At 34.6% G+C, this 19,654-nt stretch overlaps 2 protein-coding genes across 2 annotated transcripts; both read left to right on the top strand.

Moving 5' to 3' along the window:
• Nucleotides 1-3,859: 3,859 nt before the first annotated feature.
• On the top strand, nucleotides 3,860-11,945 carry LOC132029652 (uncharacterized). Its single transcript, XM_059418960.1, has 9 exons — nucleotides 3,860-4,053; nucleotides 4,994-5,074; nucleotides 6,506-6,555; nucleotides 8,156-8,233; nucleotides 8,469-8,526; nucleotides 8,671-8,720; nucleotides 9,720-9,828; nucleotides 9,911-9,972; nucleotides 11,638-11,945. The coding sequence occupies exons 1-9, from the start codon at nucleotides 3,970-3,972 to the stop codon at nucleotides 11,678-11,680; spliced, it is 615 nt and encodes a 204-aa protein (XP_059274943.1). The 5' UTR covers nucleotides 3,860-3,969; the 3' UTR covers nucleotides 11,681-11,945.
• A 1,931-nt stretch (nucleotides 11,946-13,876) lies between these two features.
• On the top strand, nucleotides 13,877-18,492 carry LOC132029651 (serine hydroxymethyltransferase 3, chloroplastic-like). The gene is made up of 11 exons (XM_059418959.1): nucleotides 13,877-14,224; nucleotides 15,442-15,637; nucleotides 15,738-15,912; nucleotides 15,997-16,114; nucleotides 16,204-16,316; nucleotides 16,417-16,539; nucleotides 17,074-17,178; nucleotides 17,324-17,410; nucleotides 17,490-17,597; nucleotides 17,826-17,898; nucleotides 17,976-18,492. Exons 1-11 carry the CDS (start codon nucleotides 14,068-14,070, stop codon nucleotides 18,248-18,250), a joined length of 1,530 nt encoding a protein of 509 aa, XP_059274942.1. The 5' UTR covers nucleotides 13,877-14,067; the 3' UTR covers nucleotides 18,251-18,492.
• Nucleotides 18,493-19,654: the final 1,162 nt, after the last annotated feature.

Raw genomic sequence — 19,654 nt, 5'->3', positions numbered from 1 at the left:
ACTGGTCAAGGAAAATTCCATCACATATTTTAGTAATTTTTATTCCAAGAATAAAATTTGCCTCACCAAAATCTTTCACATCAAAATGGCTTCTTAGAACATTTTTAGTTTCATCAATAACATTCATGTTAGAGCCAATGATCAATAAATAGAGCCAATGATTAATAAATCATCAACATAGAGGCAAACAATAACATGTGAATTATCCCAAGACTTATGATAAATGCACTTATCACACTCGCTTGTTTGAAAACCATTTTCAATCATGCAGGAATCAAATTTCTCATGCCATTACTTTGGTGCCTGTTTCGAGCCATTTAGAGATTTAGTAAGTTTACACACTTTTCTTTCTTGGCCTGCTTCAACAAAACCTTCGGGTTGTTCCATAAAAATTTTTTCATTTAGGTCCCCATTTAAAAAAGCAGTTTTTACATCCATTTGATGAATATGCAAATCAAAAATTGCAGCAATAGCAATTAAAAGTCTTATAGATGTAATTCTAGTTACCGGAGAAAAGTATAAAAAAATTCTAGGCTTTCTAGTTGTTTAAAACCTTTAACTAGTCTAGCCTTGTATTTAACAACGGAAGCATCCGGTTTTTTTTTTTTTTTTTAATAAAAATAAATTTTCATTTGATTCTAAAAATAGTGGGGATCAAAGGACTTTACTCTCAATTCCTCTTCTCTGCTTCTTGCTAATGGACACAAAAATATTGGCTCCATCTGGCCAAAGGTTATTAAGATTCCGTCTCACGGGAAACAAGAGCCTCCTTTTATTTAAGCTTCTTCATATGAGCATATATATGGAAAACAAATACAAATTTCAAGCTAAAATAAATGGTTTCTGCAGCATTTGTCTCTTAGTTTTTCAGGACTGAACACAGGGGAATTCCACTTTCTTTCCAAGTCCTCCTACATTCCATCATTTCATGAACGAAATAACAAGGACAACAAATGATTTTTTGGAAAGAAAATTAAAGAAGTACCCCGAAAGCCCTGTCCTTCCATTTTCACCAGCACAAAATTGATCACTTGAGCGCGCGCTCTCTCTCTCAAATTCCAAATCGCTTGTCTTGTCTCTCTTTTTTAAAGAAAAATAATGATAAAAATGGTCCCTTATGTTTGGGGTGATTCAAAATGGTCACTTAAATATTGTGTTAAGCAGTTTTGGCTCTTTAAATTTTGTCAAAAATGAATACTTTTAACCTCTGTCAAATATCTATCTAACTTTGGGGTGATAGATTCAACCGAATTTCCAACAAGATTTAATATTTAAATAAGAATTTCTTACTCCATTTTACTTGTTATTTTGTTCATTATTTCAAGTTCTTCCCATACTACTATTTCAATTCCTTAAATGGTCACTCAACTTAAGCAAGTTACCTGACAATGTCATTTACCTTTTTTCCCCCTTGTATAGTTATTGAAGTTTTTATATTTGCCTTACAAAGTAACAAGGACTAAAAATCACTTTAAAAATAAAAGAAAAAAGAGGTAATTCAATGGTTACCTTAGTAATTTAGCATTAACAATGTCATGCTCGTCTAAATCTCCGTGTCCTTGAACCATTGAACATAATTCAATTGTTACCCTAAGTTAACGAATTTAGGGGTAAACAACATCTAAACGATTTTTCAAAGTTTTGGGAAGGTTTGGATAATATTCCTAAGATTTTTAGGATAGCAAACTTGAATAAATATGGGGTTCGAACTTTGAGTATAAAATCGTCTTTACATGGAGTTTTCAACGTTAATTCAAATCTAATTGGACATCGGATGAAAAATTAAAAAAGAAAAATTAAACTCGAACAAATATTCCTACTTAAGGTTTGCGTACATCCCACCCTCCACAGACCCCATTTATGAGATTAGACTGGATATGTTGTTGTTGAATAAATATTCCTACTGGAAATGAAAAATGAAAAAGGAAAAAGGAAAAGAAAAAGAAAAAGAAAAAGAAGAGAAACAAAAGGGAAAAGGGTTATCCTCTGTTACAGATTTGAGTCAAAAATATCCCTTCCGTCATTAAAGTTTTCAAATATACCTCTATCTTAACGGAAATCTCCCAAAATAATCTGATTTCATTTTTAAACTCATTTCATTTAAACCCGACACAATTAAATAAAAAACCCAGGTAAATATCTCAAAAGGTCATTGAACTTTGACAAACTATGTAGCAAAGTCATTGAACTTTGCTACATATCAATAAAATCACTCAACTCTGGCCTATTATTTCATAAAATCACTCAACTACATATGTCATTAAAAAAATCTGACATGGCAATATTAATTAATTATTTTGTGCCATGTAGACGTGGACCCCATAATAAAATAAAATAAATTCATATCTTTGTACCCACACCCACTCACCAATCCTTCATCCAAAACCCATTTTTCCACCCACAATAATAGACAATGAACATTATAAAATATTGAAATTAAGATTTAGACATACGAAAAATTGTAAAGAAAAGTACTATAAACTGTAAATTTTTCACATAAGATAATTAAGAATGTTAAAAAGTTCAGTTAATTTATATTGTGAGAAGTATAAGTGAAAAACCTCACTTTGATTTCTCTCTCACACACACAAATAAAAAATACTTTATTTGTTTTGACAAGTGTCTAATTAAGTACAACATGATGTAAAAAAAGATTATGAAAAAGGAGAACTTCTTGTGGGTTTCAAAAATTCCATGAAAGCCTTGACTCAGATGCTACATTATTTAAGCAACACATAACAATTTTGAAACAAAAAAGAAGAGCACTAATCACAGCTGATTCATTGAAATTAAAACAATTTTAAATTATTTTAGTGCTTGAAGTTTGTAAGGGCACGACAATAATCTATCTAATGGTACAACAAATCATCCGTGTGACTAAGACATAATGTCAGTACAAAATTGAACAAATATGTATATAGGTCTTGATGGTGAGAGCTTCATAGTTAATCTACATTAATTTTAACACGAATAAAATTCGTTAATAGTGAAACCGATAAACATGAAAAAAAGAAGAAGAAGGAACAACTTAAAATTGCACATAGCTAGTCTGCCAAAAACTAAGAGGAGGAGGATGCAAAATAGTGACGATATGGCTTTGAAGTATTAGGAATACATGCAATGTATTTAATCAAAATAAGTTGTTTTTTTCATCTAAAACAAAGAGTTATTAGCCCCACTGATTATAACAAATGTTGACTCATAGACACAATCGGATTTAATCAAGGACTTGCAGGTTCGACAAAATCCATTGCTTTGAACGTTGATTTATATGTTTGTGAAGAAACAAGTCTAATAAATGCAGATTTAGATATTTCAAAATTTACTTTCTCATTTTATAATTTACAATGTTTAAATTATGAATTCGCCCATCTAAAGATATGAAATTATTTTATTTTATTGTGGATTTGGATGCGGGGTTGGTGAGTGGGTGTGGGTATAAAGGTATGGATTTATTTTATTTTATTGTGGGTCCATGTATAATGACACAAAATAATTAATTAATATTGTCATGTCAGATTTGTTAATGATATATGTAGTTGAATGATTTTATGAGATAATAGGCCAAAGTTGAGTGATTTTATTGATATGTAGCAAAGTTCAATGACTTTACTATACAGTTTCTCAAAATTCAATGACCTTTTGAGATATTTACCCTAAAAAATCCATATGCGACTAACTTGTTCTCGATTCCTATATCTAGTTAACCCATATGAGTTTTTTTATTTAGTTAGAGTGAATTTAAATGAAACGAGTTTAAAAATAAAATTGATATATTTTGGAAATTTCATTAAGACGGGGGTTATATTTACCAAATTTATTAGGGAGGATATTTTTCCTCTTTTCGAAGGTGGAGGTGTATTTTTGACCCTTTTGCCGAAACAAAAAGCAAGGAAGCTCTATCGGGCAACTTATATTTCTAGTTCTGGGCGTTTGCTTATAGTTGGAATTCAGAAACACAAAGAAAGAATGGCTTGCGTGCACGATCACGATTGCGCCGACCATAACTGTTCCTCTGATTGGTCTCTCTTCAAGCATATTGATCTTCCTAAGGTCCTATTCTTTCTCTTATTGGACTTCAGTATTAAAGATTCCCCATGGAGGGTTTTTAAATACTGGATAAACCCACTTCCACGGAGCTACTTGGGATTGAATAGCTTGTTGATTCTTGATTGTACTGCAATTTGATTATTTCATACAACAAATTAAAACTGCTACTTCTTTTGGTTTCTGGATTATAGTATTAATTCTCCTTTAGGTTTTTAGTGAGGTGGGGAGTACTAGTATTGTAATGAAGAACCTCCTAGTTTTAATATTTCTATGCTGATATATAAAGTTGGAACCTTTAGGTTCAGTAGTAACCTAGCAGCTCAATTTAGAGTTTTTGGTGTTTCTTGTTCTGTTAAGCACTATACCTATATGAAACTGAAATTATGGAGCAAGTACTGCAACAACAACAACATCATACCCAGTGTAATCCCACAAGTGGGGTCTGGGGAGGGTAGAGTGTACGCAGACCTTACCCCTACCTTGGCAGGTAGAGAGGTTGTTTCCTATAGACCCTTGGCTCAAGATAAAGCATTTCAAAGAAGGTCAGAAAAATATGGAGCAAGTGGGGATAGAAAACTTGGTGGAGTCCGGAATTGAGTTCGAATGGTTCTAAAGATAGTGTAACTATATAGCTCTAGCAAGAAATTTGGTGTGTTGCAGTTTCTTTTGTTGGCAAGGGTGATTGATCATCTATATTATAAATGTATAATTCTTTGAACTAATTTGAAAGGACAGAGAAAGTTGTAAGAGAGGTTACTTATCAAATTGGAATAATTTTCAAATTAAAATGCCAGGGTCATAGTCATTTGTGGTTCCCTTGTTAGATATAGGGTATAAGCTTCAGACTTGTGATGCTTGAATTTTACACACTCAGATTACCTTATGTATAGATTTCTTAGCTTCTTCAAGTTCTTTATACTTTTTTTATTTGTGTTGCCAAAAGGTGTCTGCTTTGAATGAGGCTGTCACAGGGAGTGTCAAATCAGTTTTTAAACCTTGGGAGCAGCGTTTGAATACTTCGGAGGTAATTTCATTCAAAAAAATGGCTGGATTTAGAGAAATCATAATTGACCTTTTTCTTTGTTATCATGTAGTCTGTAGTGATAGACTCAGTCTGTGCAAGAAATGCATTGGCTTAGTCTTTTCAGATATAATTTCCAAGATAAATAGTTTCAATAGTCTTCTTATCTTAGTGGTCCTGTTGAAAGAAAAGACATGTTACACTTGGTGGTTGTTGGAACTGAATATATCCCTTAAAACCTACTATTAGATAGGAAAAAGAACCAGAAACAGTGTCTTATTGGCATATGTTGTGATATGCCGTAACACATGTACCTTGGACTTTGCTTTCTAGAGTGATCTTTAGCTGAAAGACTTACTTGATTTGAGGAGAAATCCTTTCCTCAGTCTGATGGCTTTTTGAAGGAAAAAAAACATGGTGTAAGTGCTTCTAGCTGATAGTCTTTGCTTGACATGGAAAATCTTTCTTCTCCTTAGTACTTTTAACATCAACCAAATGTTAGTGTAATTAAAAGTCTCATAGTCTCAGTCTCACGTACATTTAAATTGTCATCCTTATTGATTTTTATTTTATTTTTCTTACATATTCAAGGCCTCTACTTTCTTTTAGTTCTACAATCTTATACTTCCTTTCATTTCTTCGTACTCTGGTAAGAATATAAAGTTACATCAAGAAGATGAGGAAGTCTACCTGGACAGGAAGAGAAGTTGTCTGCTAATAAATAAGTCATATGCGTTCAGATTGGCAACATTCGTCTTCCTCAAAAGGAGAACTCTTTCTATATAACCTCCTCCTATATCCAAAACTAGATTTTGAAATTGATTTTTTCAAGTACCTGTGAGACACTTTAACCAAATGGTAGCAGAGTTTGCTCCCTTCTCGGGTGACCTTAATAGGTTTGTATGATGGACAGAGTTTTGCTGCTTCTGATGTGCTTTGTTATTTCTTGTATCTTTCTACATCATTAAATCTTCTACTCTCTTTGGAGCAAGGGCACTTTAAAGTTTTTCATTGAGTTGGTAAGACATACTTATTAGATCTAAAAAATGATGTGTTGTATCCAGACTAGTACCAATCTCAGTCTTTCATGAGTAAAATGTGAAAAATGAGATTATCTTATTGCTTCATCAAAAAAAATGTGAAATGAAATTACTGATGAAGGTTATAAAAAATGATTATCGAGGAATACCATGGCTAGTGACATACATTCTAGTAGCAGTCGCCTTTCCTCAAATTGTTTAAAGAAAGACGAAAGGGTGCTATCTATTGTTGTAAAAAAACATGAACTTTGTTTTGATACACAGTTTTTTTTGTGTGTGTGTGTGTCATATATATATATGAACATACCTCATTATTTTGCGAAATTTGGTCCTTTTCTCTCTCTTTCTCTTTTTCTTTGGATGTATGTATACTTCGACTTATTCTTTGGTACAGGGCCACTTGGAAAGCAATGAAGGTGATCCTGAACTAATTGTTTTCATTCCGTAAGTGTCAACTTTGTTATTTATTCAGCTTTTGCACAGTCATCTGGTTTATTTCTGTTGGGCTGCATTCCTTTCGCCTTGCATTTTGACATTCGTTTTCCTCCATGTCTCTCAGTCACCTTCAAAAAGGCCTCTTGGCCCAGCAAAATGTTCAGTACCTAAACGCCTAATTTCTGTGTAATTTGAATAGAAAAACTAAACTTTCTGAATGCTTTTCCTATTTTTACTTGTTTCCGTAATTACAAGTTTTTCATTCTTCTTTGCCATTCTTGTTGAACATCGTGTGATGATGTTTTCTCCAATCCTTTCACCCCTAAGTTGCCTTCCCGCCCTTTGTTTTGGATCAACTGTTCTCATATAAATAACAAATACTCCAAACTGATAAAATACGAGTGCTGTAAGAAAGGGTTTTACTTTGATTCATGTTGCAGCACTTGTTTCTTTGAGGAAAATGAAGGAAAAATCTTTAAGAGAGGGCTGATTGCTGCAAACTCTAGAAGTTCTGGAAGATGAAGAGAAGCCATAGGCAAAATAATGTTGAAAATAAGAGGATGATTCATTATTAGGTTGGTTCAAGTTCTATCATAAAGAAGGAGAGTAAATGGAAAGTGGGATGAGGAGGGAGAGGAGTACCAATTTTTTGCTTTTGTATTGATTGTGAAAGATATGAAAGGAATGACTGTTATTTAAAACTAGTTCCTTTGATGAAGTATTTCTCCTGATAATAATTTGAAGGTCTTATACGGCATTACAAAACTCTAATTAGAGGTTGCTCCTTTTCCTCCGTCTTCACCCACATGTAGACTCAGACACGAAACATAACACTTTGTTCACCACCGTTTCTCTTCATTTCTCTCTTTCTGCTTGCTTATATCCTCCCAAAAATCAATCGAGAAAAATTAATGTACCTCTTTCCTCTCTTCTTTTTATCCCCTTCTTTCAATTCAAAAGACCAAATAGGACTAGATGCTTTGCATATCATGTAGCATGAACGCTACTATCTCTCTCTCTCTCTCTCTCTCTCTCTCTCTCTCTTTTGATAAACTGGTAACATTCGAACACTACTATCTCTTTAAGCTCCTTTATTCCTGCATTAGTAGCACTCTTTGGATTGGAATAAGAGAAATTTATCCATAAGTTAACTTGGCTCATTCGCTCATTCAATAGGATATCTAAATGGTTCTCTCCAGCATTCTGTTTGGACAGAAAGGAACAACAGCATTTTTTAAGGCCACAAGAGAAACATTCTTAGCCTTAAATCTATTGCTCTCTCTTTGCTAGCTTTTTGGTGCAACCTAGCTTTTGTACAAGGTGTTGATGCTATGTTAGATACTGTAGAATTGAGGACACAATCTGTAACTATATTTTGTAGCACTAGCTTAGTGGTTGATATCCTTATAATAAAATTCTAAATTACTTGTCAAAAAGGTAATATCAAATCATGTGATCGTGTTGCAGAAATAGGGGAACTGGTCTATCTTCAAAATGGTTTGAAAAGGAAAATTGCGTCTGTAAATGTTGATTGCCATTTCTTAATCATCCAGCACCTCCATGTTACTTTCATCTTGTATTCATAGTTGGCTGAACTTAATCATGATAGGTTCACAGCAGATGTTAAAATCAAGAGCATAGCAATTGTTGGCGGTGCTGATGGAACAAGTCCAGCTAAGATGAGGGCGTGAGTATATTATTAACACTTCTTGCATTCATAAGTTGCTGACGGAAGTTTGATGAGTAGCAGATTGTACCAGCAGAGGATCTTTTCTATGTTATCTTTTCTTTTGGCTAGCACATTCAGTCTTCCACTTATAACAAATTTCTTGAAATCCCAGGCATATATAATTCTTTCAACATGCATGTATCCTAGAAGTTTTATCTTTATCTGCCCTAACACGCTTTTGCAATTCATCCAGATTTGTCAATCGAGATGGGATTGATTTTTCAGATGCTCAATCTATGCAAGCGGTTCAGGTACTCATATATATGATTTCTTTCTTTTCTTTTTGATTCCTGTTCAGGTATCTTCTCAAGTCACCTTTTGAAATTTTTGATGCATTGAACATAACTCCTCCTCCACCCCCAACCACTTTTTCTGACACTCATTTTACTTGTAAGGAATGGGATTTAGCAGAAAATCTGCAAGGAGTTTTAGAGTACCAGACAAGGTATTTTTCCCCTTTATCCATAACAATTTCTGCTGCATGGTCTGTGTCAATTTTGTAATTGCAATTTTGAACATTGATCCTGTGCGTGCATGCGCACACATTGACAATGATATTTCATAAGGACAATCATTGTAATATAAATTTTCTGATATCAAGTTCTAAAAAGTGGTGGTTAGACAGACTCTGTTGTACGGGCAGAGTGTTGGCCAGTCAAGAACTCTCACGTGCAGAAGATGAAAGTCGCGGAAATGAGAATGCTGCGGTGGATGTGTGGGCACACTATGAGAGATAGGATCAGGAATGAGAACACCTAGGACAAGGTGGGAGTGGCATCGGTGGAGGACAAGATGCGGGAAGCGAGGCTGAGATGGTTTGGGCATGTGAAGAGGAGAGACATAGATGCCCCAGTGTGGAGGTGTGAGAGGTTGGCTATGGACGGTTTTAGGAGAGGTAGAGGCAGTCCAAAGAAATATTGGGGAGAGGTGATTAGGCAGGACATGACGCAGTTTCAGATTACCGAGGACATGACCTTAGATAGGAGGTTGTGGAGGACTCAGATTAGGATAGAAGGCTAGTAGGTAGTCTCGCTTTTCTTTCGCACTAGTAGGTGTAGTTTTGCTCTACCGTTTATTGCCCTTTGATTCCTGCTTTTATGTGTTGGGTCTTGTATTTCCATATGCTGTTTTATCATGACTTCTTTGCTCTTGTTATTTCTCATTTTCGCATTGCTTTGATTTGCTTGTCTGTATCTGACTCTTTTCCCTTGTTTTCTTTTGAGCCGAGGGTCTTTCGGAAACAGCCTCCCTACCTTCCAAGGTGGGGGTAAGGTCTGCGTACACTTAACCCTCCCCAGACCCCACACTGTGGGATTCATCTGGGTATGTTTTGTTGTTGTTGTTGTCCTTTGAGCAAATTGTTCAGATCACTGTTATAGAAGGTCGCTTATATTCTGGCTGAATATTTTGGTTGTCTCAACACTGTCTGTAAATATCCATTCAGGTATTCTAGGTTTCAAAGTGTGGGAAATATCACATTGCATTTCCCTGATAATTTTGGTGCTGATACAACACAAATACATTATATTGGCTTGAAAGGAGAAGCCACACAGGTAATCAGATTGAAAATGTTTGAATTCCATGGTGATTTGTTTCAGATATTTATTTTAATTTGCTTCAAATAATCATGTACAGCTGAAGAGGGATGTTGTTGCAAATATTGTTTATGAGATTATGCCTAACCCCTCTGATCACAAGTGAGTTACTGTTTTCCCTTTTATAAAGATATTGTATGTTTGGTTTCTGTAGTGTTAATTGCTACTTTGGCAGTTCAATTGAATGCAAAATTCAACATTAGTTATGTTTTGGATTTCTTGAAATGGCTTCACTCTCTAGTAGGATGTGAATTATTAAGTTGCAGCTTGATGATTAAGGGCAACTTTCTAATGCTAGAGAGAATCTGAATCGTGTTAGCTTGCTGTTGAGTATCAGTATGAAATTTACACTGGCAGTCCCCGATATCTAAAATCCCTCCATCCCATTCTTTGCAATACTCTTTGATAGAATGGAGGTTGAATTATTTGTTTGACTTTTTTTAGTATTAGATAAAGTAGTGGAAGAAAATATTATAGTAATAGTTGAAAACGGGTGGAGAAACTATCACATCAAATGAATTTAGTGCTTGAAACTTGTAAAAGTTGTCTAAAATAATTTCAATAAAATTTCCTTTACTTATCAAAAAAAGTTGTTCAAAATCATAATATTAGTTGACAGTGTCAAATATTTGGAGATATCCCAAAATAGAATTAGCCTTAAATGACTTGGGCGGAGGGAGTACCAGTGTTCTCAATCCTAAATGCATGAGGTGGTTACATATTTTGCTGGCTGCAGATAATAGGGGCATTTATGCTTTTCAACCGAAAGTGTATTAGCTTTGTGCTCCGAGCATTTTTTCTATGATTTGCATAGCCCCTAGCCTTAAACTTTTCTGATTGAACATTTACATTACTTTTGAAAAACCAAAAAAGGAAAAAAATAACATGAACACGCTAAGAGTGTTTCAAGGAGTTTCTTATATAAAAGGAAGTGTTTAGAAGAGTTCAAAACACTTGTATACGTAGTAGTAGCGCTTTTCTACTTTTCATAAATTTTTGGAGCATATAAGATAATTCAAAGAAACTTTGATTTTCTGAAGGATTCTCTATTTTCCATATGCGTCTTATGTACCAGGGTTTTCTCCTTCACGTCAATAAATTATTATCTTCACACAAACAAAAACAAAAAAGGACATGTGCATGAGGAAACATTAAAACGTGCATATGGTGGAGGCAGAACAAAGTTATTTGTTCAATGTAATTAATTTAGAAAATGGTAATTCCCAACTAAAGCAGCAATACTCATTCTATATTGCCCAAACTTGTGAAAGAAATATAAGCTGTAGATATCTACTAATGTTGTGAAAGAGTGTGAACACTCATACAAAAGCTGTAGATATCTACTAATGTTGTGACAAGGAAGAGTGTGAACACACATACAATCTATTGTCTGTTCTATTTCTCTCATCCCAATCATTCTCTTGAGGCTCACACCCTTCATCATAGTGATAGTGGATCCAACATTTATTGAAGCACAAAAATGTTTGACACCATATTGCAATGATTTTTTCTTATGAGCAAGTTATATGTTGTTTGGCACAATCTCTACTCATCCACTATTGTCCATCCCTCCCCCAATGTATACATGTAAATCAGGTTGCAACCTTATTTCCTTTCTAATGCAATCAAATCCTGGCACCTCCCTTTCCCTGCCCCTATTTGAATTCCTGTAATTTGGCCTAGGCTTGCTTTTCATATACCTTCGACTCTCTTTTGCATTTACTTGCTGCCCATAAGTCAACTAAAAGATGGTATCTAAATATGCAGGACTCGATCTGAGACTGGCGGAGGTTTTTCACATGTGGAATAAGTTGTGTTATATGCAGCTCTCATGGGTAGAGTGCTTTTGTCTCTGATGTACACTGTGATAGAACTTATAGTCGAAATATAGCCAGGAATTATTAAATAATTTACTGAAGTTGCATTAACTGCCCCCAGCTGCCTCTTCTCTCTCCCTCTCTCTCTCTCTCTCTCTCTCTCTCTTTTTTTCCTTCTATCTTTTGACACAATCGCTCATTTCTTGTGACATATCATATTCCAGTGGAAGGGTGACATATCTACACTGATTCGAGCTATGAGATTTGTCATACTTCTCAAATCAGATGCCATAAATGGGTTTCGGATATCTTTCTTGCCTTTAAAGTTTCCCAATTTCTGTTACTTGAATTGTGTCAATGATAGGCTTTACAGTCTGCATTGCAGTTCCAGGAAAATGCTGATTTTGAGTAGATAGTTATGGCCTTATGAGGCACTAACCTCATATTAGAATTGCCAATATAGGAGCCTAGGGTGATCCATGGGTATTCTAAGTACTTTTGTGCATCTTTTCTGAGGGTGCAGTGCCTGAAAACTCCCCGTGCATGCGTATGGATTTCTTGAGCCTCAGACGTATGCAGAGTAAATTTTTGCAGCCATTCCACCTTTAGATTCATGATGTTACTCATATCAGGATGCCTAAACTGAGTTTAAGAAATGGTTGTTGCATTGTATTTCTCTGTATATCTGTTGCTTGTGGTCTATATGCCTTTCAACCAACAAAAGCCAGAGTCCAGAGGCCTTCATTTGCATATCTGAGAAACAGATAGCTCGCGGTAGAAATGTTAAGACACTGCAAAAATAAACAAATTAAAAGTTTGCTTTTTCATGGTTCTTCACAAGGTTTTGAAAACTTGTATAGGAACTTGCGACTTGCGTACGAGAAAATAAAGACACAAATTGCAAAGAGGAAAACATGGAATTAGCTTCAACAACGGCATAACCAGTGTAATCTCACATGTGGGGTTCGAAAATTAGCTTCAAGTGGAAATATATGCAATGCGAAGGACATTATCTGATCTCGCGCAAAAGGGTGAGAATTGATCGGTCAAGAAGTAGCTTCACTTGAAGAGTACTTTCTTTTTCTATGAATTTTATCTAGATAATCATTGAAGAATGCTTCCTTTTAGCAAACGCGGGTTTGCTTCCTCACAGAATGCGACGCGCCAAGGAGGGTTTTTTTTTATTATTTTTTTTATAAGATATTCTTTCAAATATTTTGACCAATCAAAAGGAGAATAGAAACGTAAATAAATAAATTGAAATAGAAAGAAGCAAAACCAAAAAATAGAAACACACCCTTAAAGATAATGCAAATACTATTCTCTTAATATTAAGAAAAACTTTATAAATTATTTCATACGTACTCGTGCAACTTTATATGTTTATGACAATTAATTAAAAGTAATTGCTACTAGTAATTTCGGTTTTCAAATAATCTTATTTCACTTACTTTGTTTCAGTTTATTTGACACTCCTTTTATTAGGAAAACACAATTTTACTCTTAGATATCTTCCACACCTCTTAATATTTAAATTTGATTAAATTCTTTAACTTTGATTTGATGGATGTTCTCTTTTCAATCACTACTTTAACATTTTTTTTTATCACTAATTTATATAAATAAAATTGTTATCTTAATCTATGTGTTTAATGAAACGTCATCATATATAAAATGAAATGGATGAAATATTTTATTTGCTCGAAGACACGATTGGGTACAGGGGCGGAGCTAGGTTGGGTCGAGGGGTTCCGAACTCCTTCGATAAAAAATTACACTGTATATATAAGGTTGAACTTATTTTTTATGTACATATAGTAGATATTAAACCGCCTTAATAAAATATCAGCTCCGCCACTGATTGGGTATTACATCATATTTATTTATGATGAAAATGCACTGTTTTCCCTTTAAATGGGCTGGTCTTTAATTTTTGGCATTTAAAATCTAACTTATACCATGTGGGGCATAAGTTTAGCATAAGTTCTTTAAAGATTAGACATAATTTGTGAGATATTATAATACGAAAATATGAATGTATAACTCATGAAAAAATTGTTTGTCTTGATTGACAAAAATTAAAGACCAGCATAAAATAGGGGCTAAAGTGCAAATGACCCCATATTTATCGGAATTAAAATTAATGTTAGTGAAGTTTTTGTTTTTAATGAAATTATCTTATTTGAGGCCAGGGCTAGGGTTCTTTTTCTGTTCCTTGATATATATTCCAAAGTCGTATACAACAAACAGTAGACAAAGCGGTTAATATTTCGTTCGTTTTAATTCCAGTGTTTGTGTTTCCAAGTGAGAATCTTTTTTTCTGTTTGCAAAATAGTAAACTGAATTTTGGAGGCTTGTTGAAGTGAAGGAGTTGGTGATAATGGAAGCTTGTGCAATGATGAGTTCTGTTCAGCAGCCAGTGTGGGTTAAAGGGTCAGCTTTTCCTTCAACTATGAGTCGGGTTAAATTATGCTCTGTAAAGCCTTGCAGAGCATCCAGCTTGCTAGCTGGAAATCCTACTTCCTCTGTTTCTCTAGGTAATTTCAACTTCTTCTTTTTTACAACAACGACAACATACCCTGTATAATCCCACCAGGTGGGATCGGGGGAAGGTAGAGTGTACGCACACCTTACCTCTTCCTTTTGACGGGTAGGGAGGCCATTCCCCCGGCTCAACGAGAGATGAAAAGGCATCATTAATAATAAATAATAGCAGCAAGATAATAGGACGACGTATCAAATGAAACAATCAGATAGTGATAGAGGTAAGAACAAGCAATCCAAAGCAGTATACAAAGGCATGGCAAAATACTATCAAGACCTATAGTATGACAGGATAAGTAAGACAACCCTCAAAAAATTACTAACCCTCTACCCTAATTAGTGAATGCATATGTAAAATGTTCTTTAGGACTGTTTTAGTAATCTTTATGCATAAAAATCTGTTTTTTTATTTTTTTTTATTTTTTTATTGGGGAGGAGGGATTTCGGTTTGCTTGCATATCTGTAGTACAAATGTTGTTTGTTGGACCCTTGATTATGTTTTTATGTAAGAGTCCAGGAAATATGTTATTTGCAGGAGTAATTGCCAATAGGTATTAATTATGTGCTAAACCTAATTAGTTGATGTTATTGCTTATATCACAGACCAATGGTGTTATTGGTCTTGTGAAATTATTGCTAAACTTATATTGCTGGTCTTATTATATTTTTTCGTTTGGGGATTTTGTTTTTGGGGGGGGGGGGGGGGGGGAGTGCTTTTGATTTGACAAATTATAAATGTAGAATCTTGAAATACACCAATTGCCTTATGGGATGAACTTGTTAGATCATGTAAAGCTGGAATGTGGCATTTGGAGGACCTCAATTTTCCTGCTGTAGGCTTCTTAAATTGGAGTGGTTGGTGACCTCCCAATTTACTTGGGTTGGGACTTAGAAGTGTATTTTTCTTGTTTACGAACAACAGATATGAAGAGCAATCCATCTTGTTATATTAGCTCCTTAGAACCAATGCAGAGACTATCATTGGTCTTAGAAGCGATTTTCATTGAGCATTTTAGTTTGTTTTTTATATTCTCTGCGGGGAATGTAAAAACTAATAGTGACGAAATCAAATTCTGGTCGATGAAGAATGTAAAACAAATAGGGACTAAATCCATTTCTGGTGGTTACATATCCCTCATGAATGTGTATGATGATATTTACTTTTTTAGACTTTCTTCATTTACTCATTGGTGTCCACTGCATTTTCTAGGTGCTGGGAGCAGCTTTGAAGACCATGGATTGCGTGAAGCTGATCCTGATGTTCGTGCTATTATTGACAAAGAGAAGCAACGTCAATTTAGGAGCTTAGAACTTATTGCCTCTGAGAATTTCACATCTCGAGCAGTGATGGAAGCAGTTGGTTCTTGCCTTACAAACAAATATTCTGAAGGGCTTCCAGGCAAAAGGTGAATTTTGATATTAATCATGCATTTCTTCCTTACAGAAAACTTGTCTTCTTTTATATAGCTTGTTTGATGACAATTTTCTAATTCTTAATTGTATCAGATATTATGGTGGGAATGAATACATCGATGAGTTGGAAATTCTCTGTCAAGAAAGAGCATTGGCTGCCTTTGGTTTAGATGGAAAGCAATGGGGTGTGAACGTTCAACCATTATCTGGTTCTCCAGCAAATTTCGCAGTTTACACAGCGTGTCTTAATCCACATGACCGGATTATGGTTAGTAACTATAATCGGTTTTCTTATTATTGGTCTTTTAGCAATTGCATGGACTGACATTTATATTCTGAGATTGTACCTTAGGGATTGGACTTACCTCATGGTGGCCACTTGTCCCATGGATTTATGACTCCTAAAAGACGAGTTTCAGGCACCTCTATTTACTTTGAATCCATGCCTTATCGACTTGATGAATCTACAGGTAACAACAGTGTGCTACTTTAACATGTTGCATTTGAACTGTTAACTAGAATTATCAGCTAATTGGAAGCCTGTTTTAACTCTAAACAGGTATTCTTGATTATGAAATGCTCGAGAAAACCGCGAATCTTTTTCGTCCAAAACTTATTATTGCTGGTGCTAGTGCATATCCGCGTGATTTTGATTATCCTCGTCTGAGAAAGGTACAAGTATATAATCATTGGATCGCTACATTGTTAACATCTTCTTGCTGTGTTCTTTGTGTTTGGGATCTAATATTATGCTTGTGGTATATCTTGGTAGATAGCAGATGCTGTTGGAGCTTTCCTAATGATGGATATGGCTCATATCAGTGGGCTTGTTGCTGCCTCTGTACTTGCTAATCCATTTGAATACTGTGACATTGTTACTACTACTACTCACAAGGTATAATTTCTTGCCAAGCTGATAGTTTTGTTCTGAGCATATCCTCCCTTCCCTGCTCTATAAAAGAAATGCTAAATAGTTATTTACCCGTTATATTTTCTTTGTGCATCGAGTCTCGTTTTCCTAAGCAATTCTTCAAAGTTAGATATATGAGATTAGGCTGGGTTTAAGGATATATAATGAGGAAAATTAGGCGCTCCGGACAAACCCGTTCTTTTAGTATAACAGCTTCCAAGCTGTGTGCGAAAGTTCATGTGTGGTAGATGTTCTTATTATTGGCGGAACAGTAGTGTTTCTTCTTGCAAATAAATTATCAAAATCCAAATTGTACAGCAAACTATACTGGTTGGAATAAGTAGGAAAACAAAAGATGTCAAGTGATGTTGTGTTTGAGGAATATGTGCTGCATCAGTCTATATTAACTTATAGATTTAAAGCTTTTATCCTAAACAGAAGATGGAGGAATTTTGGCAGTTACAAAGTAATATATATTATATCTGTTAACTGTGGCCTAAGTTTGACTTGTCTGTTCAGTCTCTTAGAGGTCCTAGAGGTGGAATGATCTTCTTTAAAAAAGATCCAGTTCTGGGAATGGATCTGGAATCTGCCATAAACAATGCTGTTTTCCCTGGTTTACAGGTCAGTTCAATTTTCTTTTCGACTACCCATTCTTCTCTTTTTCCTTTACGGAATATGTTCCTTTAACAACTTTTCCTTTGGGACTCTATATTATATATCTGGATTGTTTGAATTGAGCTACCAATGTTATTGTTTTTCTCTTCAGGGTGGTCCCCATAATCACACAATTGGAGGACTAGCCGTTTGCTTGAAGCATGCAAAATCACCTGAATTTAAGGCTTATCAGAACCAGGTACGACTTTTGGCTTCTTTACCCAACACTGGCTCCATCTGTACTGCAAATATGACTCCATTTAATATTTATCTTGTAGGTGGTCTCCAACTGTAGAGCTCTTGCAAGCCGATTAATAGAATTAGGCTACAAGCTGGTCTCAGGAGGGAGTGACAATCATTTGGTTCTTGTGGATTTGAGGCCCTTGGTGAGTTTCCTCAATTATACCTTTCTTTTCCATTTTTCCTCTGTGAACTGGGATGGACTTATATTGTATAGGTAATAAAAATCAAATTATATTACAACAACAACCACCATCCATATACTAGTTTGGTTAAAGTAAATCTTCAAAATAACAAAAGATGGCTAGAATTATCTGTGTAATGCTGGCTGTAAGCACAAGGATATATGTTAACAGTGTTCATTTGTCAATTAGGGAATTGATGGTGCTAGAGTGGAGAAAATACTAGACATGGCATCAATCACTCTGAATAAGAATTCAGTGCCTGGTGAGTGAAGCTTATGCAATTTCATTTTTTTTTTAAAAAGTTCTTTTGTATTTACACTGTCAAATCGAAAATTGTAGGTGATAAAAGTGCACTAGTACCGGGTGGCATCCGCATAGGTTCACCCGCCATGACCACTAGAGGTTTTACAGAGAAGGAATTTGTAGCAGTTGCAGATTTCATTAATGAGGGTGTGCAAATTACTCGTGAAGCCAAGAAGTCTGTCTCTAGTTCCAAACTCCAAGATTTCATGAAAGTTGTTACTGCACCGGATTTTAGTTTGAAGGATAAGGTGTTGGACTTGCAAAAAAGAGTCGAAGCTTTGACGACCCAATACCCATTGCCTGGTTTATGAAAATAGTATTGGGAAGGCCAAAGTACCAGAATTTTGCAATGTGTTATTTAGAATGTTTTAGGATGATTCTTGCATGGATACCTCTACTAGGTTGCTCTCTGGAAATCATCTATGTTTGTTCTCCTCCTGGAAAATGTTGCTGATTTATCACCTATGGGTTGAATCTCAAAATAGGAGTGGGTGTTGTAAAACAATTGAATTTCTTTCGAACTGTTTGAAAACTACATGGTTATTTTAGTTCAGTTTTGTCTACCTATTGGAATTTCAAGATCTAAAATGCTACTTAGGTGATTTAATAATACAACGTACACAGAGTGCATTCGAGTAACTGCGGTTTATGATCATCAGAAAATGACTGAAACCACCCCTATGTTTGGGGTAGGTTTAAAGTAGTCCCTTAAGTATTACACTTAGTAATATAGGTCCTTTTTCTCAAAAGTGAATATAAATTTAGTTCCCGTAAAATATTTAACCAATTTTGATTGTTAAAGTTAATGGGAATTGTGTGCAGCTTTGTATTCTATCCGTCTCAAAATGGATGTCGTTTTTTTCATTTACAAGCCTCTTAAGAAAGCATTGATAAAGAAAACATTTTGACTATTTTACCCTTTAAAAATATTGCACCATGTTATCTCTCCTTAGAAAATATTATTATATATCTATGTTAATTTCATCAATGATGTATTTCTTCTTAATGTTGTAATTAATACAAAGGGTAAAATCGGAAAAATTTGCTTATTTTATCTTTGTTTTTTAAAATGACAAGTATTTTGTGACGGAAGGAGTAGCTTTTGATGTTTTTTTTTTTTTTTTTAGTCTATTTATGGTGATTGTGTAGTTTTAAGTGCATCTTTTGCTATTTTGGTTTACCATTTGTGTATGGTGTACAGTCAAACCTCCCTATAATGGCAACGTTTGTCCGAAAATTTCATACAGAAGTATAGTGAGGTGCTGCTATATATGTAATGTTTAGATCTCATTTAGTTAGGTGTTGCTATGTATGTAATGTTTAGATCTCATTTAGCTATTATAAACAAAAGTACGCAAACCATTATTTTTCTGTACTTTTTATCTTACATATACACGAAAACGATACACTTGTTAATTTTAAAATCTCTATTGATTTTCATATCTCATTAATTAAAAATTGAAAAGACTACTAAATTACTAATAAATCTATAACTAGTTGATACCAATAAAGAGTTAACTTCTAAGGAACATATGCATTTAAAATTAATTGAGAATTTAAATATCTCAAGTTTGACGTAAGAATTCTACAATTGTACGTTGTTTCATAAATTCCAGTCTCTTAGTGATAATATAACCCTTGAATTGACGAAGAATTTTGTCTATACTTTCAGCAGAAGGGAATTCAATATCTTTCCCTTGAAGGTTGTCTAAGAG

Source organism: Lycium ferocissimum, chromosome 9 (assembly GCF_029784015.1).
Source record: "Lycium ferocissimum isolate CSIRO_LF1 chromosome 9, AGI_CSIRO_Lferr_CH_V1, whole genome shotgun sequence".
Classification (NCBI taxonomy): Eukaryota; Viridiplantae; Streptophyta; class Magnoliopsida; order Solanales; family Solanaceae; genus Lycium; species Lycium ferocissimum.
Note: the sequence above shows the minus strand (reverse complement) of the source record. Positions and strands in the feature narration are given on the sequence as shown.

Bases quoted from the DNA above. Each gene is read 5' to 3' on its own strand.
- LOC132029652 (XM_059418960.1), top strand. From the start codon at position 3,970: ATGGCTTGCGTGCACGATCACGATTGCGCCGACCATAACTGTTCCTCT. The intron at 5,075-6,505 runs GTAATTTCATTC...TCTTTGGTACAG, and splicing joins AGCGTTTGAATACTTCGGAG to GGCCACTTGGAAAGCAATGA. The intron at 8,234-8,468 runs GTGAGTATATTA...CAATTCATCCAG, and splicing joins AGTCCAGCTAAGATGAGGGC to ATTTGTCAATCGAGATGGGA.
- LOC132029651 (XM_059418959.1), top strand. From the start codon at position 14,068: ATGGAAGCTTGTGCAATGATGAGTTCTGTTCAGCAGCCAGTGTGGGTT. The intron at 16,115-16,203 runs GTAACAACAGTG...AACTCTAAACAG, and splicing joins TCGACTTGATGAATCTACAG to GTATTCTTGATTATGAAATG. The intron at 17,899-17,975 runs GTGAGTGAAGCT...CGAAAATTGTAG, and splicing joins GAATAAGAATTCAGTGCCTG to GTGATAAAAGTGCACTAGTA.